This window comes from Zootermopsis nevadensis, unplaced genomic scaffold (genome assembly GCF_977971745.1).
Source record: "Zootermopsis nevadensis isolate Lab colony 2312 unplaced genomic scaffold, Znev_1.0 Znev_ptg000016l, whole genome shotgun sequence".
Classification (NCBI taxonomy): Eukaryota; Metazoa; Arthropoda; class Insecta; order Blattodea; family Termopsidae; genus Zootermopsis; species Zootermopsis nevadensis.
This window is the reverse complement of record NW_028259148.1, coordinates 5,413,331-5,438,776: the sequence shown is the minus strand read 5'-3', so window position 1 is coordinate 5,438,776 and position 25,446 is coordinate 5,413,331. Positions and strand designations below refer to the sequence as shown.

Below are 25,446 nucleotides of genomic sequence, written 5' to 3'. Positions count from 1 at the left end.
TTGGACATTATAAAATATTTGTAAAAATATAGAAATATAAGCTTCATACCAACTTTGGTATTCACTATAGATTTTGTTTAAATGCGTTTGTATCAGGCTAAGTAATATGTGTAGGCAAGTACCAAATTCTGTAAAAACGTTGTACAGTACTTTCGAGTTGTGTGACTCTTACCACGCCTTGAGGTAGTCCCACATCGTAATTGGGTTGCTGGGTGCCGGGCTGGTAGGGACCCCTCGCGTACCTTAGAACCGCTAGTTGCATGGCCCTCTTGGTACCACATTCTCCCAGACCGCGTACCTGGATCCAGTACGCTCCCACCGGCTGATCGGCTGTGATGACGAAGTCGTACCGTTCCCCTGCGAAAAACGAAGTGTTTGTCATTCACGTATTGTGGGTTCTTTAAAATATCAGATAAACTTATATTATAATTTAATATGATTCGTTATTGAGCTTGATACAATTACATAATAAGGCTTAGAACAATTCCCTAGTAGCTTCTTAACTGTATAAAACACTGGCAACATCGAGTCAAGGCATGGACGTCTTTGGATTAAGAGTTTCCTAGGAATTTTATCGCAATCTGCCCAGTAGTACTGTAGTCAAACATGCAGATAGACAGAAGCTGCCAGAATAAATTATAAGATATATTTTCCAACACTCACAATTGGCTGTAAATTTTCTCATGACCTTAAATCAGAATGTTTATGGGTGTGGTAAAGAGTGTTAATTACCAGAAAAGGAGATGATGGTGTTAACGTTGACAGGGTGGACGGCCTCTCCGTCCGTTGCTATGACGGTCAATATGTGTCCTTCCACACTGAACTGGGCAGGGCAGACCGTGCCAAAAGAATTGATCAGTCTGAATCTGTACCTCCTGCCTGGCGTCATTGTGAAAACTTCCAGCGGAGTGTTGGTCATGTAGCCAGTGTTCGGATCCTGAAAGGCAGTCAGTCACAGTGAGTTACGTTTATGAAAAAAATTACATGTCCTACCAGACTCTTAAACTTCGTGTCTTCTTCACATTAAGGGAAGAAGTTTGAGAACAGACCTCTAAGAATGTCTGGACCTGGAAGAGGGGTAAGAGGAGAGTGGAAGAAATCACACATTCATAATCTCCATAATTTGTACTCGTCGCCAAATATTTGATTACCCAATCGAGGAAGTTGAGATGGACTGAACATGTACACACGAAGATAAATTCGACATTTATGTAAGTCTCATAACATCCGGGTAGTAGAGGGTTATGATGGACTGAACGTGTAGGTAGCATGAAGAAATAATACGTGAATGCATTATCTTTGCGTCTTGAAAATCGACCACTTGGATACTTGTGTTCGATTTTCGACATTGAAAGAGATTTTGATGTTCGAGATCATTCGAATCTAGGATTCACCCAGTTTCATATTCAGTAGTTATCAGGAATTTTCCTTCGGGGTGTAAAATCAGCTAGAGCGTGTACCTAACCATTCGACTTAATCTTTTGTCAATTATACCATTATTTTCAGCACTATCAGACGTTCAGACATTAATAATATATAATTTAGCGGTTGTTTTTAATTTTAGTAGTATGTTTGAAAGAATAAAAAAAGTGTTTTTTGAAGTTTTATCGATATGGCACATTATACAGGTTTAAAATTCAAGAGGATTGTCAATGATGAAATGGTTGTGGATTATTGAAGTATCATAATTGTTTCTGAATGGACTTAACAAAACAAAAAAGATTAATCAGAATAGCAAATGTCTGCATTTCATTTTCGTCAGAACTTGTTTTGAATTTTTTTTTTACTAAAGTTAGAGACGTAGCTAGAACATATAAAGCCAGAACACCTAACACGTAAAGAAGATGAATAAGTTTCGTGTACAGTTGATATTATTGAATTACCCTGAATTGTCCTTTGCCGTTGATGAGAACTGTGTCAGGGTCCTGACCCGGGTTTACGGCCAATCTTCCCGGGTACCGTTCCATCGCGTCCTCGTGAAGCCAGTCACTGATGAGTATCACGTGAGTTGTCAGGTCGAAGTCGTACAAATTGCTGTTGGGGTCCTGAGAGGGCGCCTGACGGATTACAATACTGCCATACACGCCGTCGAGCTTCTGCAGACCTATGCAAAAGTGATACAGAGACTTGTGACCCACCGTCAGTCTATTTTTAACGAGTGTGCTTATCAATACCTAACCTAACCTAACCAAGAACAGTTTTATACGAAATAAACGGAGATAAAGCATTATTTTCTACGATAATGGGGCCGCCCCCATCCTTAGTGATAAAGAGGTCGGAGCGTGAATCTAAACGTTTAAATCAGACGCTGAAGGCAAAATCACGTTGCGTTTTATATCATCTTCTGCATACATTTTCGTGGCGTGATGCATAACCACAGGAACAACTTTAGTTTTTGCAGGATTTGATGTTTTACGGCGGCGAACATGAAGGTGGCTGTCTTCTGGGTTTAACGCCGTGTAGTCTGGTAGAAGTTTACCGACGTTTCAGAGGTACTTGCTATCACCATCGCCAGGACGATGACACAGAAGACAGCCATTTTAAGCTTTTCTTGCTTTCCTATTTTTGACAACTCACTTACATTGCAAATGATAGGTTTCACAAAATATATTGGGGGAAACGGAAGTGAACACCAGTTTTGGAGACTGTTTCCAGTCTTTATCATGTAAAAATTTTGTACTTGGCCTCTAAAATATTTGATTTGTATCTGCAGTTTGACAGTTCTCCGTGCTAATAAGTAGTAACATTTATACATTAAAACTTGTGATTAAATTATTTAACTCTGTGACGTCTGTTTGGAACGTACCAGTGTGAGCGTGCCAGAAGTGTGTACCAGCATTACCAGCAAGCCACTGGTACCGAAAAGTGTTTCCTTGTTGGATAGGGCACTGGGTTACGAAAGGGACACCGTCTGAGTACTGAGTTCCTCTCTGCCAGATTCCATGCCAATGGATGGTGACCTCCATTCCTTCCATACTATTCAAAACATCGATAACTACCTTGTCGCCCTCACAGACCTGCAAAACATAAATGAGTCCACACTCGTTACACCAACACGACTTACGACTGATAATGCATGTAACAGTTCTGAATTGGTTTGTTCTTAACGTCGCCGAGGCAAGTTTCCTACTGAAGGCAAACAAGAACAACTCCTGTTTACTGTATATTGTATATTGTATGCGTATAGGTCTATTATGTGTGCTAATAGATATAAGAACATACGAAGGCTGTCAGTTATGGTTTGTGACACCGCGTTTTCATGTAGGTAGTTATGAACGTTTCGGAGGAACGCATTGCGTCCATCTTCAGGGTTGAAAATGGAGGCGTTACAATTACGTTTTCAGAGTAACTTCTTCAGCATCCTATAACAGCGCTCCGTTTTTATTATCTTCCGCAAAAAATTAACAGATGACTGTCTTATGGGCTGTAGTGTGGTAAACGTTTTCCGACACATGGAAACATACTAATATTCCTTTTGTTAGTGGTCAGCGTTGTAATTCTACAAACGTGTATTTGCTTACATTTGAAAGTAATTGAATGTGTATAACTAAGTACAAATCTGAATGATCAATAAAATCTTCTCGGGCTATCAGCCGCGTCAACTGGTTACCGTAGTAAACCGACGTTTCGGGAACCAACTCTGTCGCCATCATCAGGGTAACCAGTTGACGCAGCTGATTGACCGAGAAGATTTTATTGATTGTACTCGCCGCGAAAGTCTCAAATCCTAAATCTGAATAAGTTTTTTTCACCCACCCTCTTATAATGACGGGTATTCCCGCAGGACTCACCTGGATACTAGGTCCTGGCAGCATTCGGTTGACGCTGAGGATTCCTCTCTCCACCCCGTCAGCCAGAATGCACTGACAGTGACTCCACACGGTGTTGGTAGCGTTTGGAGTACAAACTTGGCACGCCCTGGAACACGTACTTATATGGTGAGTACAGAACTGCTTGAAAGATCAATGTGTTAATGGCAAGAAACTATCTTCTTATGTCAGGGTCCTTCCTGAAGACCTAATGGTACATTAAGTTAGTGAAGAAATACCCCGGCTTTTATGGATCTCCAAGGCTCATTACCGTGTCCACAAAATCCTGCTATTGGCTCCAGTCGTTAGCATTACGTATCTAATACACACCCTATCCCTATTTCCCAAACATTCATTTTAATATTATCCTCCCATTTGCTCCTAGTTCTTCCGTGTATTGAGATACACGGAAAGTTCTTGTGTGTTTTGTTTTGTCCAAATGTCGGACATGTTTTAGGTCATTACGTGCTAGTCGTTCTGTCGTGAAATGTACGGGCTTAAAATGTCAGACGTTTAGGTTGATAATTAATCAGAAAGGGGATAAAGGGGACTCGCTTATGATGCCATTTAGTTTTCATTTTGTCCTACTCGCTCTGTTGTAACGTAATACTCATGTACTAGGTGGATCATTTATCTTATTCAAGGAAATTAATTATCACTGACAGAGTAGCTGTAAGCAGGTTGGCCCTTCTAAGTATTTCAGTGCCAAGGAACAAATTAGTTTAAATACAATTATGGACATATTCTGGCATCATAATTAAAAATCATTACATCCTCAGCCAGCTCAGTCCCATCATTTAGATGTATAATAAAATCCTGTCATCTACGTCAGAGATACCAAGCCACATGTGCTAAAAGACAACCACGTAGAGGTCTTATATAACAGTCTTTTTCAAGTTTTCGTGCGATAAAAATATTATTCAGCCTAATGTATGCATGGGGATTGAATTCTTTGCTGTGTACTGAAAATGTGTAAAATGGGGAAAAATGACAAGTGTCATTCTCTCTGTATTTAAATAATATAGGAGCATGTGATGGACTGGGCATCGAACACGTAATTATAAGGTGGGGAAAAGACAATAAATGCATGCAGTATTTTTTAAAAGACCATTCAGAAGACAGGTAATTAAAAATAATTTTGAAGTTGAGAATTGAATAAAAGTGGTTCAGAATCGTATGAAACAACAGAATTTTGGAAAAGCGGTGTTAAACTTTATATTCTGCTATTACAGTTACGAGCGCCACGGTGGTCTAGCGGTTAGAACGCTGGCCTTGTAATCCTGGGGCCTCGGGTTCGATTCCCGGCGGTGCCCGAATTTATAACTTGTGTTGGGCAAGGCCGTGGTCCAGGTATCACGGAGTTTTCCTCCGGGGGCTTCCCCGGTTTCTCCGTGGCATCCCAACAATTACTCCATTCACACACAGAAGAAGGCAATGGCAAACCACTTCTGGATCATCTGCCAAGAACGTATATGAACAGGTCCCAGTCCGAGAAAAGGATGGAAGGATCCTGTTCATATGGACCTGTCGTCAGACAGAACACTAAATAAAATATAAAATAAAATTACAGTTACGTAATCTGTTCGATTACTTGTGACATATAACAGTACTTTCTTCTCACGGTTAAAATGCTAATGTCACAGAAAGGATTTAATCACGATTATCCTGTGCCTGCTCTCATATATCAAACTTCAGTTCCATCCATTTGTAGGCAAGATACGGTCCTGTAATTTTAAGTCGTGCCCTGAAGCTTTGCGCTTAATGCACTTTAATGAAGATACGTCCGAGCAGAAAGCAACTACCGTAGCCTATTATTAATTTGTCGCTCTTTTGAATCTATTTCTATGGAGGTTTGGACACGAATTTCTTGTCTGTACAGTTGCTCAAGTTAATAATACACAAAGAGATTTGTAAGAGAATATTATTTTTTTTAACTAACTATGTAGAGTATCGTCTTTCATAGTAAAGAAATTAAATTACGACCGTATTCTGGAAAGTGATCGTTTTTTACCGTGTTCATAAGAGTCCTATGCATCTTGTTCTGAGCCCCCTTTTCACATTATATCTTCAGATCTGTGCCTAGGTCTCTCGTGGTCACTTAACTTTATCCACCTAAAATATCGTACACATTTCTCGTTTCTCCCAGGCATGCTATACGCTCTTCTGAAATCCTCCGCCATCATTTGACCACCTTAAGAAGATTTCGTGAAGAACATAAATTATTAAACTCCTTATACATTTTTCAACATCCTATAACTTTGTAAGATTTGAGGTTTTCACAGGGGTGAGTATGAAGATGTCTGTCTTCTGGTTTGTTCCGCTGTGTAGTCTGGTCGATGTTTACCAACGTTTCAGAGGTCGTACTGCCTCCGTCATCAGGGCGATGAGTATGAAGATTTCTGTCTTCTGGGTTGTTGCGCTGTGTAGTCTGGTCGATGTTTACCAACGTTTCGGAGGTCATACTGCCTCCGTCATCAGGGCGATGAGCATGAAGATTTCTGTCTTCTGGGTTGTTGCGCTGTGTAGTCTGGTCGATGTTTACCAACGTTTCGGAGGTCATACTGCCTCCGTCATCAGGGCGATGAATCGTAACAACCCAGAAGACAGAAATTTTCATCCTATTACTTATTCTTTACGTAAATCCAGATATTATCAGAGCACCCTGTTTTAAAATATCCTAAACGTATTCTTCGTTTAGGCACAGAGACTAAGTTTTACACACATTAAAAACATGATATATTTTAATTCTTAGGTTTTTTTGGTGAGAGGCTGGAAGACAAAAGATTTTCGTAACTAAACTGAAGGGTACATACCTCGGATTTGTTTATTTCAGTATGCAGCCCTTGGGGAAAACTTTTATATGTCATGTCATTAATGCCTGCTGGCTAATAGCTTGATGGAGTGTGCAGCCTCTCTGTTCAGATCCCACCCATTCGTAACGTGTTATTATTCGTCTGATGGATGATGGTCCTACCTCATCTGCATCTTCAGTCCTTTCCCGCACCACTACACCCTGTTTTGAAAAGCGCTTTAACCGCCACTTCTGGCAATCAAGGACAAACTCACCACCGTTGTCGAAATCTGTCACTCTTGGTACTGACAGACTACCAGTACAAATAAATGAGGACTATTTCAATTTTGGCGTGAAATACATCAGAATCTGAATATTACATCCATGCTAATATTGATAATTTTCACATAAATATATGAAGAATGTTCAAGATTACTGGCTTCTGGTGTCTTGTATTCTGATACGAATTTAAACTTTTAGTTTATTCGGTTGATTTTCTCTTGTGTATATTTCTGTTCCATAGAATTAGATTCTCATAAATAAAATCTGAGCTTAATCTCTTGTGCCACAAAATTTCTTGCATAACATCTGCATATTTATTAACATTCCGCAAATATTACAGTATATTTTGTTCTTGATTTCTGATTCGTCATTGTAATGATGTGTTGTGTTCAGGGACTGCAGAATTACAGCGAGGTTTATGTATTTTGTTCCATCCTTCTTGTTTACGTCACTTGAAATTATTACGTTCATAAATGCTTGTCACTTCTGTTACGTGCTGAGTTTATATAAAGATGTACTGCAGTAAAATACAATTACTTTTTGAACTCCGTGCAGTTTGGTTGCCAGTGATTCAGATTAACTTTCGAACAAACACGATCGCTTAGGGCCAGTGGAGTGTAGGGGAAAATGACTAAAAGTTTCTATTAAAGTGACTCATCTTTCTATTGACCCATTGGCTGCATGGGGTTTGGTTTAGTCGAATAAACAGATGGCAGGTTTTATACAAGCATCAAGCACACGTTATTTCCGACAGTACAAATTGCACTGCATAGGCTGACATTAACCAAAGCGCTTGTGGATCTTTGCATTAAGCAAAGATCTTACGAGATTTAAAGTTTGTTCACAGATGAATCTTTGGATTTTGGCCTGGGTTGTGGCAACGTGTAGTCGTTTATGTGGGTACCAATACTTCAGAGGAACTTGACGCCTCCATCTTCAGGATATATTAATATGCAGGCGATTTGTTGGCTGATTACGCGACGTCATAATCCAGAAAGTCATAATCTAAGCAAAATCTTGTGTACAAAATATTTTTATTACCAGAATGTAAGGTATATCGAACACTTGGGTTCAAGTAACATCACGCGATGACGAAGTATAGGAGAGTTTTAGGTTCCACTTATTCTAAGTCTACACACTACGTAGAACTGGATGGCTAGCTTCACGCTGTGACTGATTTACTCCTCGGGAGAGGAAGATACGCGACTGGGTGTATCTCAGATCTCGATTCGGCGGCAAAGAAAATAAAAAATGACCCAACCGAGAATCAAACGCCGATAGCAAGCTTTCAGCTGGTCACTTTATTGACGGAAAACATGCGAAGTTGTGTAGTAATTTACATTTGTAATTGTCCAGCATATATTCAGTCATAATGCTTGTACTGTGATGGTCTCTATGCGTACATTATTTCGTTATAATTATGAATTTATAATGGAGCCACTTATAAATTATATTACAAATCAGTACACGTTGCATAATATCAGTCTCATCGTGCTCTTCGTAATTAATAACAATGACTCAGTAATTTATAATACGCTTCACGATAAATGTTTCTCTGCTACATGTATTAACGATAGGCACACTTGAAAATAATACCATATTTTCGAATTTTCTGGTATTTCTCGAAGCTGTAAATAAAAGTTTTAGACCGAACAAAACACTCTCTAAGGGGTTATATAAAAGAATGTCGGTGTTTCATATTAAAATGCGATAAGATAGAACAACAAATTATGACTTGCAATAATAATACTGTACTTCTCTATTTTAGAAGTGATTATTATTTTGATATAAGCTACTTCCGTGGCTTGACATGCATCTAACCTGTAATACAGATGTTATTATCCTCATCAATCTAACTGACGTCTGCACTCCATGGTAATAATTTTGGCTTCGCTCGTTGCTACTTGGCTTATGTAACAGGACTGCAAAGCTGTTCTCTGTACTGTTACACATTAACATTGCCCCTACTGTGCGTATAAGAAGGAAGTATTATTTTCGAAGACAGGACTAAGTAAAGCAAGCCCAAAGCTTTGGAGCTTTCCTTTCCTGTTCTGAATTTTCATTGGATAGACATGAACGCAAATCGACTGGCAGCAGCTGGATTACATGTTAGATGTTTTCTGACCGAGGAACTTACGTCATGTCCAAAGAGTACCTATTTTATATATATATATATATATATATATATATATATATATATATGTATATATATATGTATAATGTTGTGCTATTGTTTGCAATTCACAATTTTTCATTCTTTCTTAGCCCAGTAAATAAATACGCTTAATTAAATTCGGAGTAACGACTTCATTTTACGGACGTTGTGTATTGTATCATAAAGACCGATCACGGCACTGAATAATTCAGCTAATTGCTTCGAAATAAGCCATTTATGATGATTGTTTTCTAAAGAGTTTGAAGCCGATTATCAGTGTAATTTTGGGATTTTGTGAATAAGCTAATGAACTTTAGAGCTTAGGAAACAATGCATTTTTTGACCAGCTTAACAACTAGTAAGTTCAATACGGGGCGAGTACTCACGCTCCAAGCACGTTGTACAGCTCCAGAGTGAAGTGGTAATAGCATATCTTCGGAGGCTCGTCTTCGCGGCAAGCTCTGGCACATTCTTCGGGGTTTGACAGAGAGGGGTTTCGCTTCAGTTCAAGAAGACCTCTCTGTCCGAAGTCGATGGTGCGGTACCCAGGCTGTTGGCCGGGTAGATTGCCGCTAGCACTGCCCAGGGGGTGGGTTTGCACCAGGCCGTGAGTTGACGTGAAGAAATTCGTGTTGTCTGCAATATCAGAGGACTGCTGCTCCAGAACTGGGTCGCTGATGTCTTCCTGCCACCAAGACGAAGATGTGGACTGATCATCTCTCACAATCGGCGATCGTGGATCTGTAAGACGATAAGCACGATGTTTACGTTCATCCAACATCAGAACTACATAAGACAACACCCACTGAGACCTGTAGAAAAGAATAATATGTGTTTCCACGAACTCTGAGAAAGAAGATTCCATCTTACAAAATACTCAGCGACATTACTACAAGAACGTCGTAGCCAGGAAACAATGTAGAATCTGAAATAAACTTTATTTACTACATTTTATGCTCCTTAACCATTGTATTAGAGATTTGAATTACTCTGTGCATCTTACATGGTCGTTTAGTAACAACAGAGTTGTTCAGGAAATAGGTTTATATCAAAACCAGTTAATATAATATATTATTATTATTATTTAGTGTTCTGTCTGACGACAGGTCCATATGAACAGGATCCTTCCATCCTTTTCTCGGACTGGGACCTGTTCATATACGTTCTTGGCAGATGATCCAGAAGTGGTTTGCCATTGCCTTCTTCTGTGTGTGAATGGGATGCCACGGAGAAACCGGAGAAGAAGCCCCCGGAGGAAAACTCCGTGTTGCCTAGACCACGGCCTTGCCCAACACAAGTTATAAATTCGGGCACCGCCGGGAATCGAACCCGAACCCCAGGATTACAAGGCCAGTGTTCTAACCGCTAGACCATCGTGGCGGAATATAATATATACAAAATTGAAATGTAAATGTAATGAGAGGACGAAGGTTGGAAGAGAAACCACAAACTACACTGACCGGAACAGATAAGACGCAGTTATTTAAGCGCATCTCGCCTCATTCGGTAGAAAAAGAATTAAACAAGAGACAAACGTGTTTACTTTCACTACAGAGGGTTTTCTTTATCATCTAATGATACAATGTAACGATTTGATTAACACTCGCAGTTTGACCCGGACATCAAGTTAGAAAGCTGACAACATTAAACATCGTGAGGCACGTTAATTTTTTAGAAATGTTTTCATGACATAAACGGAATAAAAGAAGGACAAGAAAATCATCATCGGCCACAAAACACTTGGAACAGTGTCAGGAATTGTAAAAAAATTCCCGTGTTACGAAAATTATTGTATTTGATGTCGTTAAAGTTAAAACACATTAAATTTTCGTTAAATAAACGGAGGAAATACATTTGTATCAGAAGAACTTTACCATTAGTACCAACGAGGGTTGAAGTTATATGGCATTCTGAAATGAAGTAAACTTTTCGTGACAAAATGCAGGATCTTTACTGCTTATTAATGGAACCTGTGCAGAATTGGATATGTTGCGTGTTCTACAGCAGTTGACAGCATTCCATCAGCTCGCAGTCTAGTTAAATGACTTTGATTGATCTCAACATAACGGTTTGACTTACATAAGAATGCGCTTTGAAATGTCACTCTTAGATACATGTAAGTTAAACATCTCACATTCGATTAATTCACTTTTTGTTCAGGTTTGTACAAATATCATTCTAGCTCATGCAATGACAGATTAAGAAATCAAGGGCTTTTATCAGATGTATTCTGAACGCTGTTAAAAATATTTTTCAAGGAAACAGACTCCATTAATTAGAATCCTACTTGAGTAGCTGATAATCGCTCAGCTTGAAAATAAATTTATCGTCTTTTGTGGAACCTGCAAGTTCTTTGTCGTGTTCACAAGAACTCGCTACAGAAGTGTCCACTGGCGAATACTGAGGTCTGATTAGTACTGCACGGCCATATTTAAGAAAGTGGATGAATGACAAATAAATGTTTCATTACGCAACACAAATGTGGCATAATAATAATAATAATAATTTATTTGGTAGTATATTTGCGTCATATTGTGAATTAGGTTAATATTTTAATATTTTCCGTCAAATCACATTGTCGTGTCGCGTTATAAAAGGAAAGAGTATTTTTTACCAGAATCTTCCAACATCTGAATAAGTCATTTGCAGCAAAGAGGAACCTGGCTGAAAGATTATGTCTTAATTCACTGCTTACGCTTAAGTAAAAAATTCTCGTATTTGCGTTGTGGGCAAACAAATGCCAACAGTGTCCATGATGGAATGATAATTTATTTCGTACTTAAAATCCTTAATAAGAGATAAGCATCAAAATGTCGCCGTCTGGAATAGCATAAAATATAAACGTTTACAATTAAATAATTACTACGTAAAATATCGTACAGAAAGAAGTGATAATAACACACTGGCAAATTGTCCTTTTATATTTTCGGTTTTACTGGAGTCGATCGATGGAAGAGAAAATGATGATAATGATTCAATTCAATTCAATTAATAATAATTAATAATAATAATAATAATAAGCATTGCTGTGCTATTTATTTTTTTGGGATGAAATGCTATTGAATTTAATTGAATAAAAATTTTCTTGGATATTATCCATCGTCAAGAAATTTTAGATTTGCTATTGAATTTCCTGACTTACAGACCAGCATTCAACACCGAAACTCCCCACAAGCAGTTGAATCCACTACAAACTTTCACACCACATGAATCGAATATCCATTTCAATATCATCCCATCTACTACAAAGCATTCTAGGCCGTTTCTTTTCCTCCCAACGAAGTTTTGTATGAACTTCTGAACTCCATTCATGCTATTTATTCTGCACATCTCAGCCTTGATTTGATCGCCCAAATAACGTTTAATAAAGAATGAACTTTGTGATGCAAATACAATTTTTGTGTAAAACCTCACGGACAGACGAATATATGCATTAAAGTAGACTTAGGTTTAGGCTGTGAATATGTTTTTCGATTGAAGTACTCAAGATTACGGACAGCTTTTGTAGATACGTTGATGAATTTTTGGTTTATGTAGTGCCTCAGATGTGTTCTATAGATGCACGTTTACTGCCGTCAAAGTTGGTACCACTGCTGAATTCTGTAGTAGCGACATTTAGGTAACTTGTTTCTGATGCAGTAAAAAATGAGTCATTAACAAGAATGAGTAGCTATTGATTCAGGTCAATAGGCCAGACTATAACAACAAATGTTTTCAGTTCCGCTTTCCATTATTTGAAGGAATGGAATGCAGATTTCTTTTTATCCGTTCTTTTCATAAAATGTACAAATAAACGATTAAAAATGAGGTTTGTCCATCTGCCCGCATGTTTCGTATTTGGAATCGGTTAACAGAAGAAGCTCGAAATTAAAGTGACGAATCAGAACGAGATTTTAGGACCGCTATCAAATACCCAGTTCATTTGAGTTGTTTCAGTCTTGAACTTCCTCTGTTATTTTCCGCTTGTATATTTAATGATTTCAGCGTAATGAAGATATTGTTCAGCTGTTACTTCGAGAGTACACAAAAATTGATAAATTATCATAAAAAGTATAAAATCTTAGTTTATATTAAAATATCAGTTTTATACAGGTTTATATTTCGTTTCTTTATGGGTGCGAAGCTTGGCTCCTGAGGAAAACACAGATTGAGGGTGTGAGATTTTAAGCGGTGAAGATGATGCACTTTTTGGTTTTGAGGTCGTGTAGACACGTCGCCGACCCCCAGAAGATGATCATTATTATCATCATCATCGCAGACTGAGGGTATTTAGAAAGAAAATTCTGGTTAGAATATTTTGAGGTAAATGAAAAGTACCAGTAAGTGGAAATTGTTATGTAAAGTGAAGCTCTACAATTTATAGTCTTCACAAATATCACCATAAGTTTTATGTAAATGAGGAACGGTTACAAAATTTTAGTTGTCGAACCTGAAGGGAAGACCGCTCGTGAAACCTAGACGGAATATTGTGTTACAAATTGCTGAGTAACATTTAGACGTTTTGTGCTACGTGATGGAGCAAACCTCTTACCCTCCGGTCATCTATTCCTCTCGCATTATTTTGAAGCCTTCTGCATAGTCACACTCAGGCCGTACATCATCTCTCGGTCTCTTTTCTTCTTGCCTGTGTTTTTTTTTTACGAACTTACAGGTGAAAATTAAATCAGCCTTCTCTGCGTTAGATGTCCGTGACACATTGCTCATTTGTTATTGTTTCGATGGGGTCATTTAAGCCTGATTTATTTAATTCTGTCTTCTTAATCATAAATGTAGATCATATTAGATTTGGACAGACACACCTTCTCGTCTTCTTCTTCCATCAATATTCCTGTTCTTGTTTTAATTCTGACACACTAAGTAAGATACAAGTGCGTCGTATCATTAAAATCTACTTTCACCTTCTTTAAAATAGTTCCATGTTGGTTTCATATCATACGATCAGTTCAAGAGTTCGTATTCAGGGTTTATTACATTTCCTGTCTTAACTAATCTAGAATTTAATTTCGGGCGGCGAATTTTAACAGTCAGTTAAAACCGCATTACGTAACCTGAGCTGATATATTTCAGTCATTAATGTGACTTGGTTGTAGGCTGAAAAATTGCTGTGCAATATCCGGCAGATGGTGAATTTACACAACCGTCCATCTAGCAGATCACAAAATGGTTTTTCGCCGAGCTAAAGCGACTGAAACCTAAGGCTGACAACTCGCCACTGTCTATAGCACTACCACGATTTAATGATCCTTCGAATTAGCAGTGATAAAAAAATATATCTTTTGTGGTGCTTCGTAAACGGGAGGTCCCGACTTACAATATCACCCCACAGATCGATTACATCGACTGAGGAATTGTTCGTGGTTTTTATCAGTCCCTCTAGGCAAATATCTGATTAGAACAGCTTTATTTTATATTTCGTTATTATATAATAATTTTATTATTCGATGCTACTGTTTAATATAATTGACATATACTATATAGTAAAGCAGACGTATAGTATAATATAGTAAAATATAAAAAAATAATCATCGAAACAAATTAATATATGTGAACGGTGGGTCCAGAAGATTACGGAAAACAGCGGTCATTTCCTGTTAGCAAGTACTCGTGAAACGTCCGCTTGGAAAGAGAAAAGAATCTTAGTCACTGGTCAAGATTGTAAATGGGTGTCTCTCAGATGAAAGCCAGACTTGTTTACCTCGTGACTTAAGGTCAGTTGAACGAAGTGTCGCGTCTTTTGACGTAGTTGGCAGCACTGACGATATTTCCTCGTTCCGTTCTCTTTTGCATGCTCGCTGCACCAAACGTATTTTTATTTTAACCTCCATATAAAAATATTTGCGTGTTCTACTTTACATATTTAAACCATTAAAAGAAGTCGTAGTAAAAGTTGGACCGATTTCGTACGATCGTATCACATCCGCTAGTGAAGCAATTCTTCAGGCCAAAGGGTGGGGTAGGTAGGGGAACACGCCACGAACATCTGGATCGAACTGAAGAGGCTAGACGCCCTGTTTTTAACTTATGTGCGATTTGGTACTTGTATGGTTTTGTGGAACAGTTTTGGAATCCCTGTGCTAAAATAATCAGTTGGTGTTACACAGAATGTCCCATTGGTCTCAGGCCGTAGGAGGACTCTGTTACTTGCCAAAGTACTCAAAGATGTGGAAATGAAAAATTGTTGCATATTATGTGTTTCCAGTATCGGATGTTGGAATTTATTTACCTAGGGCAAGCCGATACGAAGTTAGACGTTTGTAATACATACGTGTAAGAATCTACCTCTGTTGAACTTGTTTTATCTATGTACTCGGCGTCTTCTGTTTGCGAGACAGAAACCAGTTACTCCCAAGGGCGCTGACGGCTTCAAGACGCAACTTCCATTGAACTCACGTTTGTCTATGGTCGTTACGTAACATTACTTAAGTTCAATACACCAATCGCAGGACTGTTTTTTTTTAAATTCCCTTACATTCGCCTCTAATGATGACCATATCTGATACTGGATCTATGTAGCAAGACACTTGTGTTACACGTTCCATGCCTCTTATTTTATTCATTATATTGTGTTGCATATGGAATGGCTGGTAGCTTATTTAATGATTATTTATAAACTCCAGTCACTATTTGACGTTAATGGATACTGCACAATGATTGCATTTGGCAAACTTCAGAAGGATTAAGAAGGATACGATCGTTATCGCCCTGACATTTGCCAGAGGGATTGAAGAAGGCAAAATCCCAGTATTAAATTTTATAAATCAGATTGCTCCAAATAATTCACTCATTCCCTTGTTTTGAACAACATCAATTCCTTTTCTTCTCTTAGGGCGACAGATCAAGTTCCACACCTAGCGGTTAGAATGCTGGCCTTGTAATCCTGGGGTCTCGGGTTCGATTCCCGGCGGTGCCCGAATTTATAACTTGTGTTGGGCAAGGCCGTGGTCTAGGCAACAAAGAGTTTTCCTCCCCGGTTTCTCCGTGGCATCCCAACAATTACTCCATTCACACACAGAAGAAGGCAATGGCAAACCACTTCTGGATCATCTGCCAAGAACGTATATGAACAGGTCCCAGTCCGAGAAAAGGATGGAAGGATCCTGTTCATATGGACCTGTCGTCAGACAGAACACTAAATAATAAAAATAAAGCGGTGTACTTCCATCGCTGTTGAGTGTGTGGACAACTACATGTCACTTGCAAAAGTATTCAGTTTATTAACTCTGCATTTTTTCCCGTAGGGTGTAGGCTCTTTATGGTTCTCGTATGATCTTAAAATAAACCGCATTTTTTCCCCTTAAACTGGCCGAAGTGATCTTTATAAAGGAGAAGTGTTATTTTATTCGAGGTACGGACTGAATTAAAAAACTATTTAGAAAATACTTACGTCCAACAAAATGAAAATGACACATGATGTAAGTTACTTTATGAACTGAATGAGAAACAAACCTTTAGTTGTTTCTTTCTTTGGAAGAGAATCTCTTTAAATCAAATCTGTAAACAATTAAAGCAAAATGGCGAGGGTTCGCGTGAAATTAATGATAAGCTAATTCACTGTCTGTTCCTTGTAGTGCACAAACTATCACTTGTCATTCATGCGCGTAAGTCTTAACGGGTGTAGTTAAGTGTATAACTTTGTCTTTTGGATGCTATGTTTGCCGAAACATTGATTAACATCAGACATTCGACACTGTTAACCCGAAATCCGAAGTCATAAATATCGCATGTCAGTTTTGAGGTTAAAGCGTCTTATTATTATATATTAAGTATATATTAAATCTTGTCCGTCTAATCACAATAAATTCTTATTAAATATTAAAATATTACAATAATTAACATTTAAAATATTTAAAATATTAAATGATGTTCTTTATCGAATTCGATGTGATTAGACGGACAAGATTTAATATGTACTTATTATATCACAATATGACGCAACTTTACCATCTTACGTCTTATTATTGTTTACACTGTTCATGATGTTTGTTAAAAATAGCCTGTATGTTATCAAAGATGTGTGATATAAGATGCAAGCAATTTAATTATGACTTATAATAATCCGTGGCGTAACAGCCCTCTGAGAGCCAAAGCCGACTAGCTGGCTGCTGGCCTCACATTCACATGCCTAAGTAGAGGTGAACGATCATCCAACCAGATATAGGGTGACGTGTGGTCAGATCGACGAACCCCCAGCCATTGTTAGTTTTCCTGACCGGATTACGCTACTCATTGTAGCTCCCCAATTTATTCACGATGCTGGGTTGGCACCGGTCCCACACACTGGTCGTTATTAAGGCTTCTTTTAATAAAAACTACACAAAAGAACGGGACTTTTCGCCAGTCTAATAACGAACATCAAGGCCAATGAGTATGCAAAATTACAAAGAACTTGTGAAGGAAATATGTGTGGAATATACCTTTCCATTCTTGTTTCGTAACAAAATTTCTGCTGTCATTGTTTGCTGTTTATTCCGCTCAAGTGGTCGTGTATCGCATTTTTTCTTAATAGAACTACTTACATTTATTGTTGTGGTACAGGAGAAACGCTGTAAAGTTTTATACAATCGATAAATAATGTGTACACTAGCGCTGGTGGGAATTTCTTGAACGGAAAACTTAGGAATGTGTCCCAACAGCATTACCTCGGTTTAGAGCAAAGTCTTGGTAGCGTACAAATGTACGTTGTACAACGCTGACAAACACGGTTCTAGCGGGTACAATAAGCGCTAAACGCACAATGGACTTCCGATTATCTGGGTTGGTTGGGAAATATATTTATCCAATAATCGAAAATCTGTATAATCGTCAAAAATTAAAGAAAAATACACAAGTGTTACACATAAATTTATTTATCAACGTACACTACTTAATTTTTTGAAGATTTAATACATACCAATTATTTTTAAAAGGATCTCAGTGGATTGTAATAACGTATTGTTGTACACAACAATTGAATCATAATAATAAGTTAAATAATATATAATTGTATTTATGCCTTTCTTTTTAAAAGTTCTAACTTTTACAACACATTTTCAAAAATAATTTTAAAATTTTGTTTAAACCAAATAAACACCGGTTAATCTTTCCTCTGATAATTGGAAATCCTGGTTTAGAGGATTATTATTGACTGGTGTTGTTGCTCGTTCTGAGTTACTATCGATAGTAAAACATGTTGAAGTTATGGCGTAGATCGATTAGCATTTTTGAGACGATCGAAAAATGAACACTGGTTAAATTATGTCTGAAATGATCATCAATCATGGAAATAAGCAGAAGAAGAATATCTTAAAAGCCCAACTAAATATTAAGTTCTGGTGAATCAGAAAACTGATTGACTGATGGACCAAATGCATTGATAATTCGGTCTATTATGTGAATAATTAAGGTATGTGTAACAGACTAATTTGTGATTACTTTTTCGAAACTTCTATAACAACTGTTCTTTAATATTCTCTTACAGTCACATATTCTGTTTCGCTGAGACTGAACTGTAATGAGGTTAATAGACAAACTCACTTTCTTTCAGCACGAACATAAATATTTTATCGATAGCTGATGACAATAACGGACAATGTGTAATTAACTACTATTTTCTGTCATGTGTCGATATATTTTACTTCGGAATGTTGGCGACATTGGTGCAGTACTGCTGTAACATCTATCAACTATTTCTTGACCTCAGTCACACCCTTCTTCGGATTGTTATAATCAGAAAGAGCTGTCCTTCAGTAATGTAAAACATCTTGAATTGTATTCAAAGAACTTCACTGTTGTTGTCTTTTGTGTCGATAATGAACCAATCTCAAAATACTAATTGTATTCTGACATCGTGGTTAAATTCCGCCTCTTATCAAGGTCGTGTTCCATGACTTAAGAGTTTTCCTCGAGATACTACATTACAACGGTTTCATTCTCTGCTAATCATTGTCTTAAGCTCCTACTTCATAGGCAATGCCTCCTGTGTCTCGAATCGAAACATTTAGTGTAAAAGGAAGCACATGACACAAATTACAATTTAATTTAAAAATCCATGATAGGATATCTATTCCAAATTAAAATAATTGTTTTATAAACGTTTATTGAAACTCTTACACAGCTTCTGTGGCAGCAGCCATGTATTGGTATATTTGGTTGCTTTTCAACTGTTTTAAATCTCTTGCCTTTTACATTAATGAAAGAGTGGAATAAAGAAACAGAGGAAGGATGGATATAAATGAAACTCATCCAAGGCACTATAATATAAATATTATAGTATACGTAAATATCATTAATATCTTAAACTTGATTTTGATTATACATTTTAAAATACGTATTGTAAATATTAATTAGTTTTAGAAATAGAATGGTAAATATAAATCTGTCTGAAGATGAAACGTAAGGACGTTGTGTAAAGTATAAATTACTAAACTATAACGTTTCGGAAGTTCAATTCTGCTTCCATCTTCAGAAACAAAATGGGGGAAGGGAACAGAAAGCCTATCTGTTGGGCCCCCCTGGTAGAGCTAGCATCAGAATTTTTGACTTTCCTTTGAATTCCATTACAAGGCGTTTCTGCTGTTTACGAGACTTTGGTGTATCCACATTCTGTTATATATTTTAAATGTTAAATCGAATTACGAAATTTTAAATGCAGATACTGATCATAATTATTCACGGAATTTGTGCAAACTGACTGGGACCTGTCGAAGCAGAACCTTAGATCATGCTGATGGTTACTGACCCATGATCTGACCCAGTTACGGACCTATGGTTGGGGAAGAGGGCTTGGAGTTAGAGTCGCAGATCCATCGTGAGCTACGTCGAGTTGGAAATGATTGAAACCCCATGAAGAGAGTAACAAAACGCGAGGCCTGGTAACAGAACTTCCATTGTTCTGCGCCAGTAACCGCGTATTCATCAATTCATTTCTGACAACTCAGTAACTGTTGTGGAGTTTTGATCTCCGATTGTCAGGTTGGTATCACAGTCTGCTAAGAGATTTCCATCTATAACCTTTCTCTTACGAATGACAGTTTCGTTTTCAAATATACGGTTCTACTTAAAATAATCGAATTACTAAAGTAATTAAAGTGCTTATTTCCTTTGTCACACATATTTAATAAACTTCTACAGTACCCGGGATCGAACTGCGCGTTCCGCCTACGTTATTAGTTTGCGGATAGAAGGAAAACTAATGCACCACTTTATATATTTTATTTAGTGTTCTGTCTGACGACAGGTCCATATGAACAGGATCCTTCCATCCTTTTCTCGGACTGGGACCTGTTCATATACGTTCTTGGCAGATGATCCAGAAGTGGTTTGCCATTGCCTTCTTCTGTGTGTGAATGGGATGCCACGGAGAAACCGGGGAAGCCCCTGGAGGAAAACTCCGTGTTGCCTAGACCACGGCTTTGCCCAACACAAGTTATAAATTCGGGCACCGCCGGGAATCGAACCCGAGACCCCAGGATTACAAGGCCAGCGTACATTATCACCATACCTGGTACCCCTTCCAATGTCTCTAATACCATGGTCTTTTACTCCTGATGGACGTTGAAAGCACAGATTTTCCCCGACTACTGTACATAATGCTTGTAAATGCGTAAATATTATATTAGAGTTTTGTGTACATCTAATAACCTCCATAAACAATGTAATCAGCAACAGTTTGCTTTAATATATTATTTGACACATAAGAAAAAATGCTGACTTATTCTTAACATTAAGCTAGAAACGAAAGAATGTGTCACAACACGTATTTTGTATTATTTAATATTACGGCACCACATGGTGGCAAGTCTTGAAAGTATGAAATCGTTTTATGCATTAATAAGTACAGAGTTTTGTAGCTACAAAGCGGAAGTGGATATAGATCGTTTATGCATAATTATACCTTATATGGTTTACTTGAAATAAAGTAGGAAGTAAACCCGAAGACAGTGATTTTGTTGTGTACATTAATACTTTAATGGGATGACAAAAAGTATTGCATTATCGAGCACAAATGAACATAACCTAACCTGTGACTTACATAACGAATAAAATACAGCCTTTATTTCCTGAACTTCAGTACTATGAAATATAGACCTGAAATGTGTTTCAGAGCTGTTCCTTTGTCTGTTTGGCAATTGACTATTCTACTGTACTTTCCCCGCCTGTTCGGTTTGTAATGTTACGCTTCAGTTACAGAAACTTTTACGTCTACAAAACTCACTTCTAGTTCTTCGATGTATGCATAAAAACGTATTTAAAGCGGTTTTCTATTTAGTCAAACACAAAGTAACCGAGAGAGTAACTTTTTTCCCCCCATTAAACTGCATTGATTCATTCATGCTAAAAGATTTTGGCAACATTTTGCAAGTTAACTGCTTTCATTAGCGAAAAGGAAACTTGCAAATGTTTTACCTCTAAAAGTATATATGTTTCGTCGTTTATAACCATGGACTGAATTTTTTTTTCACGTGGATAGATCTCATGACAGATCTTTCCGAAGTCTAATCTGTCCTTCCATAAAAGATCCTGTATCTGTACCACTTCTGTCGCGTACTTAGTCCAGTTTAACTTCATTTTATGTTTAATCTCTTGTTTAATTTTAACCGTCTAATCACAATAAAATATTTTATTAAATATTAAAATATTATTACTACAATTAACATTTAATATTTAATTGTAGTAATAATATTTTAATATTTAATAAAATATTTTATTGTGATTAGACGGTTAAAATTAAACATTTATAATCATCACAATATGACGCAACATTATCATCTCACGTTTAATCTCTTGTTTAACAAATTCCAGTGCCTATTACAGCGATGCATCATAATATCACTGAAGTTGATTCACTGTCGTCAACTGAATGACATTTTTAGATTTTGTATATCATCTTAATGTTTACAACAAGAGATTTTGCACAAGCAATTCAATGCGATGCAGTGTTGATGTGAACCTGAAGATGACTGCTTGGGAGTCGAAACATATCGTTAAGAGGTAACGCTAGTAACTAGTTTCAGTGACATAATGGCACTTTGATGTAATAGGCGCAGACACTGGATATTGTGTAATAGGTGACAACATTAAACAAAAGGTAACGTAACAGGATGTTGCAGTGTGTAATTACTGTATTTTGTACGCCTACAGCCTACTTCATATGCTTTCTCCACGTAATCCACAGGTGGAAAATTATTTTGCCACTTTTTGGTATAAACATGAAATGTGTGTCTCTCTCTGTGAGAAGAACACGTTACAAATGTCTAAAACAAGGCACTCAAAAAATGTTTACATGCCTGGAGAAATAAGTGAGCAGTTAAAGTATGTCATAACCGGAAACAATAAGTCTTTAGAGTTAAGTTCCGGGATAGTACGTCAAATTAAGACACGACCACGAAATTTCCTATAATTTGAGCTGCATATTGTGAAACACTAACATTATGTATTTGTTTAAATCTTGTCAGTCTGATCACAATAAAATTCCTATTAAATATTAAAATATTACTATAATGAACATTTAAATATTTAAAATATATTAAAATGATGTTCTTTATCGAAATGTTCGATTTACATTAGAACATCACTTTTTACACGACATGTTTCAGTTCTAAATGAACCAACTTCAGGTGTATAAAATTATATACTACTTAAATATAATTTCTTAAATGCAACTTTTAGTCAGATGTTTATCGGATATCAAATGATGATCTCTTCCAGATTTTATTGTATTTTAATATCGTATTCGAAGTTATTCGTATATATGTACGTCGTGTTTAACATGATTTTGTGTGGGTGAACGTTTTGTTGTTGTTTTTGTATCATCCAGAAATGAGGTTGTGGAGGAGTTACGTCCGTCAATTTTAATATTTTAATATTTAATAGGAATTTTATTGTGATCAAACTGACAAGATTTAAACAAATATATATTTATCACAATATGACGCAACATTATCATCTCACTAACATTATGGTTAAATAAACCACAGATAAGTAAGTAAGTTATCAGACAAGTTTTCAGGGTCGGTGCGGATGTAACTGGTTCATGTTTCCAGTGACAGGCTCTTATTACGGTGTTATATTAATAACACAACAAATCATCAACACATTTTTGAGTTGATAAAATTACCACGATTGCAGCTGAGACCACGCAGCTCTTAAATAAGCTCTGGGAAGTCGATTTGTGCAGAAAACATGTTAAATATGGACGTCGTGAATCCCACAGAATTCTTTGTTGCCCCGTTGAATTATCACGTGCTCATTTATTAGGTGTCGTTAAGGTCATCAGCATTCAGCTGACGTTTTTGGTGTCAGAAATGATGTCTGTAGTATTTCTTTCTACAACTGAAACCTGGCGCTGTGAGGACTGAATGTCAATTGGCTACAGATGTACGACGTTCACTTTGCACATAAATCTCTGCTGTTGGAAGAGCTGACCTGTGTGGGTGGAATAGTTGAACATGCCTTAGTGGAAAAATGTGTTATATCACAAAAAATAACATTATAAATTGAGGCTCGCATAGTTTTATGTACTGATATCCAAATTTGATTTCCAGAGTTTATATTTTAAAATGCATATCACGTATTCTTAGCCCTTGTCTGGAAAAAAAGGTCTGATATATTAACTACTGTTACATGCGTGGTAATGGATTTTGCTGTTTTTTTTCGCCAGATGTATTTTCTCTTTATTCGTCACGAATGTTTACAGTTTGGCTCCGCTTTAAGCTTTCGTGTAAGAAAACACAGAAACTCTGTTAGACTGCAGTAAGATTCGACTAGAAAAAATACAGAAAAGCTAAGCACGTGTGTCTTCATATCTCAACCAAATTTATGACAAAATAATGATATGAGGATAAGTGAGGTTTCAGAGTCTCATGGCGGCGAAAATGAAGATGGCCTTCTTCTGGGATGTTCCGCCATGAAGTCTGATAGACGTTTACTGGCGTTTCAGCGGTACTTACTGCATCCATCATCAGGACGATGAGTAGAAATATGGATATAGGCATCTTTAAAACATAAATATAGATGATGCTGTCATGAATGTGGCAGAGTTTTTATATTTGGGAATGGCAGTACTGAATAGAAATTATATTCACGTGGAAATGAAAGAGTAATTTAAGTTAGGAGGATGCTTGATGTCATTCATTTCAAAATTACGTACGTGCCATCCTCCTGTCTAAAAACCCATCAGGCAACGACGGGGAAGATTTAGTACAAGTGCCACATTTGGGAACACCAAAAAATTGGTGGGCCTGCACAACTTTTAAAATTATTTCTACAGAAGATGATAACAAATTTAGTCTTAAAATGCTGATATATGTGATTTACAATTAAATACATCGAAGGCGTTTAGAACTGTCTGCACCCGAAACAAATGTTGACGATGGGGGTGACAACAACTTCGAACTTCTCGCCAGCAACATTTTTAACTTCGAAAAATTCCGTGACGTGGCTAACAACTTCTTCGTCTGATTACGTACATCTGTGAAAGGTTATTTTCTGCTACGAATTCTCAGAAATCGCATCGATAAAATCAATGTTCCCTTTTTGAGTCTGAAAATAAATCAATTTAACACGAACCAGATACTACACCATTAGCAACTACGTATATTAAGCAGCAAACATGACACAAACAGTTTATTTGAAATTCAATTTAACGTCGTATTATCTGTACTAAATGAAATACTTTAAAATCGCACTAATAAAACTTATGGGCACGTAAAACTACAGCTGATATTATTCCTCTGGTTTTGGCTCTAGAAGACGAGTGATTGTCAGTTTGTGAATTTGGATTCTTCTGCGTGCGGTTAATCATGTGTGAACGTCTGCATGGAACATGTGGGCACGAGTCTTTTCGTAAGTGCCAGAGAATTTTTGATTCGTCAATGCTCTCGCAATAAATCTTTGGCGATTTCTTTTGTGAAAGTATCAGCAGTCGGAGGTGTGCACATAATATCCTTAATTATGGGGTTGGCACTTTTCTTTCACAAGTGCGTAGTCTCCAGAAGATATGGCCAACTAAAACTACCCACTGTCTGTTGCCTGTGTAAAATATGTGATACTGATATAAAGCATTGTTAAGCAACTTTCTCACTTGTAAAAGGTGGACTCGTCCAGTTTCTTTCCTCAGAGCCATCGCAGGATACAGAATGACTAATTAAGGACATTAACAAAATATTAGACAAAAACTAGGATAAGACAGACATAAGTGCAGTATTAAAGGCCTTCCCAAAGAAATGACAGGAATAGTCAGAAAGAATTTCTGACAATCAAACTCCAAAACCGCTGTATCAATTTAAACCGATGGTCAGAAAATACCACGGACGTCTGACATAAAGAACATAATGAGTCCTTGTGTCCGGGACAGCTAAATTCTTGCTAACGAGGTGACAGAGTGGAGTAGTGAAATAACATTTTAAGACCAAAATAGAAGGAATGGTCTG

At 37.2% G+C, this 25,446-nt stretch overlaps 1 protein-coding gene across 1 annotated transcript in view; it reads right to left on the bottom strand.

Moving 5' to 3' along the window:
- Window positions 1-25,446, bottom strand: part of stw (laccase) — a 73,729-nt gene that overhangs the window by 5,472 nt on the left and 42,811 nt on the right. The window contains exons 2-7 of the mRNA XM_022078377.2: window positions 9,424-9,778; window positions 3,792-3,918; window positions 2,807-3,017; window positions 1,884-2,104; window positions 733-937; window positions 173-357 (exon numbers count right to left, since the gene is read on the bottom strand). Coding sequence (XP_021934069.1) covers window positions 173-357; window positions 733-937; window positions 1,884-2,104; window positions 2,807-3,017; window positions 3,792-3,918; window positions 9,424-9,778 — 1,304 coding nt within the window. The remainder of the gene's footprint in view (window positions 1-172; window positions 358-732; window positions 938-1,883; window positions 2,105-2,806; window positions 3,018-3,791; window positions 3,919-9,423; window positions 9,779-25,446) is intronic.